Below are 6056 nucleotides of genomic sequence, written 5' to 3' on the forward strand. Positions count from 1 at the left end.
GCAATGTCCTCAATAGTAACTTTATGTATAATTCATTGAGATCAGATTTTTGCATGAGGTGAATGCTTGCAACTTTTACTGCTTCAGTGGTTTTACATTGAGGTAGGGCAATTTAAAAACATGAGATGAAGGCTGCATTATCACCCTCAAACCAGAGTGAAGTGTGAGCCTTGATACCGAAGTTGTACTGTCTCTGATTTTTACTGAAATGATGTCATCTAGTGGCTATTGAGGGAACTTTTTTTTGCTCAGGCATGCCTTGAGGTTACTTGTAAAGATGAAGAGTATGACGTTTTCTTTCTTTTCTTTCCAGGAAATCTTACTCAAAATGACAAACCCAAACACCGCTTTCTTGGCTATATGACAATAAACACACGACCATGGAAGGAGTGAACTCCACTGTAAATACCAGTACGTCGGATACCCACCTGGTCACACACAGTCTATGGGAGGTGATCACCATTGCCACTGTGTCGGCCATAGTCAGCCTCATTACCATTGTTGGGAATGTTCTGGTCATGCTGTCCTTCAAAGTCAACAGCCAGCTAAAGACAGTGAACAATTATTACCTGCTGAGTCTGGCAGCAGCAGACCTCATCATAGGTGTGTTCTCTATGAATCTGTATACCTCTTATATACTCATGGGCTACTGGGCCTTAGGAAACCTTGCCTGTGACCTGTGGTTGGCCGTGGACTACGTAGCCAGTAACGCCTCGGTCATGAACCTCCTGGTGATCAGTTTTGACAGATATTTCTCCATCACCAGGCCCCTGACCTACAGAGCCAAACGGACACCCAAACGGGCTGGGGTCATGATAGGTTTGGCCTGGCTGGTGTCACTTGTTCTGTGGGCCCCACCAATCCTCTGCTGGCAGTACTTTGTAGGGAAAAGAACCGTCCCCGAGAGGCAATGCCAGATCCAGTTTTTCTCTGAGCCTGTGATAACCTTTGGGACAGCCATTGCCGCATTTTATATCCCCGTATCAGTCATGACAATCCTATACTGTCGGATCTACAAGGAGACAGAGAAGAGGACCAAAGACTTGGCGGAGCTCCGGGGGATTAACTATCCCACAGACCCTGGGGTCACCCAGGCACAAAAGACCTGTTTTAACTGTAAACTAAGATCGGCTTCACATGACAGGAACCAAGCCTCCTGGTCCTCCTCCAGTAGAAGCAATGCTGCCAAGTCAGCAGCCACCACCAATGACGAGTGGTCCAAAGCTGACCAGCTGACCACCTTCAACAGTTACGCCTCCTCAGAGGATGAAGAGCGGCCCGTGTCTCCGGGGGGCTTACAGCCCTCCTTCAGGAACCAGGCTTGTGAGACCAGCAAGACTGCGGTCACGGTGGGCAGCGAAAATGAGCAACTCAGCAGCTATGAAGACGATAGCTTCTTCCCCACACAACCCAAAAGCAACTCGCAGAAGAGCAAGAAGTGTGTGTCCTACAAGTTCAAACCTATGGCCAAAGACACTGATGCTGAGCAGCAGAGCAAAAACGGAGACACCAAAATGGCACGATCTGCGTTCTCCTCGGCTGAGTCCATGAGCGTTCCATCCACCTCTAAGTCTATGGACGTGACGCTGAAGAACCAGATCACCAAGAGGAAAAGGATGGTGCTGATTAAGGAGAGGAAGGCAGCTCAGACTCTCAGCGCAATCTTGCTGGCCTTCATCTTAACATGGACGCCTTATAACATCATGGTGCTAATCTCCACCTTCTGCTCAGACTGCATCCCCCTCTCCCTCTGGCATCTGGGCTACTGGCTGTGCTATGTCAACAGCACCGTCAACCCCATGTGCTACGCCCTTTGCAACAAGACTTTTCAGAAGACCTTCCGCATGCTGCTACTCTGCCAGTGGAAGAAGAAGAGGATTGAGGAGAAACTCTACTGGTATGGACAAAACCCTGTGGTCAGCACCAAACTGACATGAACCATTTTCTCAAAGTAAGACGGTGTATGATGATGGCTACAAATTAGATATTTGTATTGATGACCTTGGGTTTTGTAACATGAATATATATTAGGTATCACAAGTACAAACATTAAAAAGGTTGTATAATATGAATACAGTAGTAGTGTTCCTTAATCAATGGGCCTACTGTATGTTGATTATTGTTAAAACTATAAAAAGGGGAGATCATCATGAAATTGTTCCAATAATCATTGACACTGGTTCAAAAGAATTAGAAACATACCAATGTCGCTGTGCCCCCCACACCCCCCAAGTTGATAGCCTGATATCAGACTGAATTGTCAACTCGTTTCCATCCAGCCAAACTCAACTTTGTGGAGTGGGCGGATTCAAAGGTCTGGCCCCAGTTGTAAGTTGATGCTCTTATGCACAAAATAAATGTCATAGAACATTTATACACATACTTGTAAGTATTGTACTTGTATTGAAGATGCACATTTTGGTAGTGGGAGATCATCATGAAATCGTCCCAATATAATTATAGACACTGTATATTGGTTCAAAAATATATATGTATAAAGAAAAAGGCCCATACCAAACCTCCAAAAGTTGATGCTCTTCTGCACAAAACATTATAGAATAATGTCACACAGATAATTTTATACTCTAAGTATTGTGTTTGTATTGAAGATGCACATTTTGGTATTGCTATTTTAATTTAAAGGGCTAATAAGTGTTGTCCTGATGTCAGAATCTGCTTGCCAAGTCAAGATTGTAACTGATTATAATCAAAGCCTTTTCACATGTGCCATTGTCATTTATCAGATAGCTTCAGCTTCATTCTTTTTACATTAAACTTTAGCAAATGTTTTGTCGACCAACACGCCTGAGAAAATAGAAGTGAGTAACAACCACATACATCACATTACAGGAATGAATAATAAATTACCTTAAATTCTACTGGTCGATAGTGCAAATACAAAAAAAGTATAATCTGATAGTATTTTCATTTTAATTAGGTCACAAAGTTGCTAAACCACACCAGTGTTTGCATACATAATGAGTGGGAGAGGAGGGTTTTCAGAGCACACATTCTCTATTTGTTACAATCTGTTTATTACTCTACATCCTCAGGATATTTTTTTTTACTTTGAGCATTGAATTACAATATTTATTTCCCCTGGATTAGCTGAATCAATATCTCGTGATATATTCATGTGTATTTCTTGCACATTTGCAAAGTGCTGTAGCAAAAATGTCGTTTGTGAAATATTCCATTCAAAATTCACTATATATTGGACAGTACCCAGAAAAGATGTTTTACATGTGTAATAAACTATGATGTAATGAAACACTTTTTGTTTGTAACTGTGATAAACCAGAAATCTGCACTTGCAATTTGGGAAATGAAGGAGATACTTTAGCTGTACGATATCATGTATGATGAGAGAGAAAAAAATATAAAAAGTGAGAGGTAACACTGCAATTTTATATTTCCAAAGTTTGTGATGAATCAAATGATTCTTGTTTTCTTTACAGTATTTTGTGATCATGTCCTTGCATTTCTGAATAAAATGTATTGAAGTGAATGTAAGCATTAGGAGTAAACTTAATATTATTACTTTACACCAGGAATAAGCAACCATGGGCAGGAGATTTCCCTGATTAGTTCCTTCTCTCTGGTGGTATGGTTGTATAAAGTATCACAAATCCTTCTTCAGTCCTGAACATGCTGTCCTCACAGCTCAGCTGGAGAGTGCAAGAATGAATCTTTCTTGCACTCTCCAGTGTGAATCAGTTTGACTGTGTCCGAAGGTCTCACCATCATCCAGGCGTACTTGCACAGGTGCTCCTTGTTGCAGTCTTTTTGCCAGTAAATGACATTCCTGCGATTGAGGTTGGCGCCAGCGCAGGCATCATACCACCAGCCCCCTCCTGCCACCCCCTGGAACTCCAGCTTGGCACAGTTCTGGAAGTAGTTGTCATTGTCTCGGTCTTTAGTGGTGAATTTCTGGTTGTCGTGCAGGTAGTTCTCCGTGTCCTGGGTGAGGGCGTCTACGGCCGTGCCCTGAAACAACCCCAGTCTCAGCCTGTATGCTGATCCTTCATTCTCCACCAGGAACGGGTCGTACTCGCCCAGCTTGGTGATGGCATCTCTGTCCACTAGTTTCACACCCAGCGTATAGTGCCCAGGGCCCCGGGTGAGCTGATGCAGGTATTCGTTCCCTAGCCAGTGATCACCGGTGAGGAGCCCGAAGCCTTGCCTGTACTCAGCCCAGGTCCGGTCAAAGTTCACGCTGCTGTTGACAGTGATGTGCTGCACCACGGTCCAGCCTCCCTCTTGCATAGCGCAGTAGGCCAAAATGGGGGAGTCACCTGGCTGGATCAGGTACACCCCATCTCTGGCCTGGCCAGCAGAAGTCATCAGCATTTCATGGCAATCCCTAGGCAGCACTGTTGGGTAAATTAACACACATCAACCATAACTCCGGATGCAGTGATGAAGGACAACTGTATATTCAATTAAGTTCAATTAGGGCATCATTTATTTTAATAAACATCATGGTTTCCCCTTGCTTGTAAATAATTAGTTAATAACCATAATAGTGCTTCCAACAGTTTATCAATGTATCCTATAAGCAGTCAAATATTGAGGTTTTGCCAAGAAATTACAACAGTTTGTTTGACAAAGTGTGTCACTGTGATAAATCACCCTATGGACATAACACTTATCATAAATTGGTCAGTAAGCAGTTTGGGTCCACAGCATGGAATTTGACCCACAACCCCCAGGAGAATCCAAACATAATGACATCAGTGATAAAGTGACATCATCTGTGATAAGGACATACAACAGTTCAACACAATCACAAGGGCTTTCTCCATTTTATTTGAGTATGGAACATACGTTATTCAAATTTAATTTAATTAATTTAAAGCATTAAAACATAGTACAATTTGTGCACAAGTACAATACATATAGAACAATTATTTTCTGAGACAAGAAAGTGAAAGTCTACTAATGCAAAGATACCTCTCATTCCATGATTGAGGACCAATTTATGTTCTTCTGGTGGCAGGAGATTGAGGTTCTCAGCTTGGAGATGATCAGTGTGAACTCCCATCAGACTAAGCAACAATGGGAGCATTGCTAGCAGCCAACATCTTTGACACCTCATCCTTTACCTTCCATTGTAACCAACATTACTTAGTTATTGACACAGTATCAACTTCATATTGAACTGGATGATTAACAAAGGTCAAAATTGTATTGAAAATGCAAAAAAAGAGAAGCTAATCAATGCATCTTGATACACTCACCTTCAGTGGAGCCACCTGTATGAGATGACGCAGTATAGAAAATTTCTCTGCAGCTGAATCTTCTCCCACACTCCCACCACACTGAGTGCACAGACTGAAAAGCACTAGAAAGCAAACAAGTCCAGATTGAGTCCACACGGGCTACAACCCAGTTACAGCTGGACTTCAGCCTCAGGTTCATATCACAATGTGAGACACCAAACCTCAGCTTATCTGTGACAAGCGAGATTGTAATCCCATATCTCTCCTTTATTGGAAGACCTTCATGAGTGGATGAGGCTGAAGTCCAGCTGCGAATGAGCCGGAGAGGCCTGAACGGGAACTGCTCCTCCGTGAACTGTGAAATACTGCTGGTGATCTGTTAGCCTCGTTTGTTTTCTAGCTCTTATTGTTTCATGGAGTTGGAAGTACAGTGTGTATCACTGGCAGCTCCACAGAAGGTGTGCACAATCAATTTGCATTGCAAAAACATAAAAGTACGTCACTGTTGTCTCTTTCCACAGACAAGGGCTAAACAACCTTTGTTTTGGTTTAACTGATATTGAGTACAGTACCAATCGAGGGCAGCCTTTGCAATCTTACTTTACATTCACAAATGCCTCAGACTTCATCATTTAGCTGACGATAATTACAACACTGGCAGCTTTGGTTGAAGAGACAATCATTAATTTTCATACTTAAATTCATATTGCACAATCTCAATACGTAATGAGTTGCCAGCTGCTCTGGCAATTGTAAACATATCCTTCACATGCACTGAATGATGTTAAACATATCCTTCACATGCACTGAATGATGTTAAACATATCCTTCACA

General features: G+C 42.4%; 2 protein-coding genes across 2 annotated transcripts; one reads left to right on the forward strand and one right to left on the reverse strand.

Moving 5' to 3' along the window:
* Window positions 1–380: 380 nt before the first annotated feature.
* Window positions 381–1937, forward strand: chrm5a (cholinergic receptor, muscarinic 5a; the record flags this gene model as incomplete). The annotated part of the gene is made up of 1 exon (XM_083632557.1): window positions 381–1937. The coding sequence occupies one exon, from the start codon at window positions 381–383 to the stop codon at window positions 1935–1937; it is 1557 nt and encodes a 518-aa protein (XP_083488683.1).
* Window positions 1938–3657: 1720 nt separating this feature from the next.
* LOC310773105 (fibrinogen-like protein 1-like protein) lies at window positions 3658–5370 on the reverse strand (the record flags this gene model as incomplete). The annotated part of the gene is made up of 3 exons (XM_083633022.1): window positions 5241–5370; window positions 4954–5105; window positions 3658–4373 (listed from the first exon to the last, which is right to left on the reverse strand). Exons 2-3 carry the CDS (start codon window positions 5096–5098, stop codon window positions 3658–3660), a joined length of 861 nt encoding a protein of 286 aa, XP_083489148.1. The 5' UTR covers window positions 5099–5105; window positions 5241–5370.
* Window positions 5371–6056: the final 686 nt, after the last annotated feature.

Source organism: Poromitra crassiceps (genome assembly GCF_964638095.1).
Source record: "Poromitra crassiceps genome assembly, chromosome: 3".
Classification (NCBI taxonomy): domain Eukaryota; kingdom Metazoa; phylum Chordata; class Actinopteri; order Beryciformes; family Melamphaidae; genus Poromitra; species Poromitra crassiceps.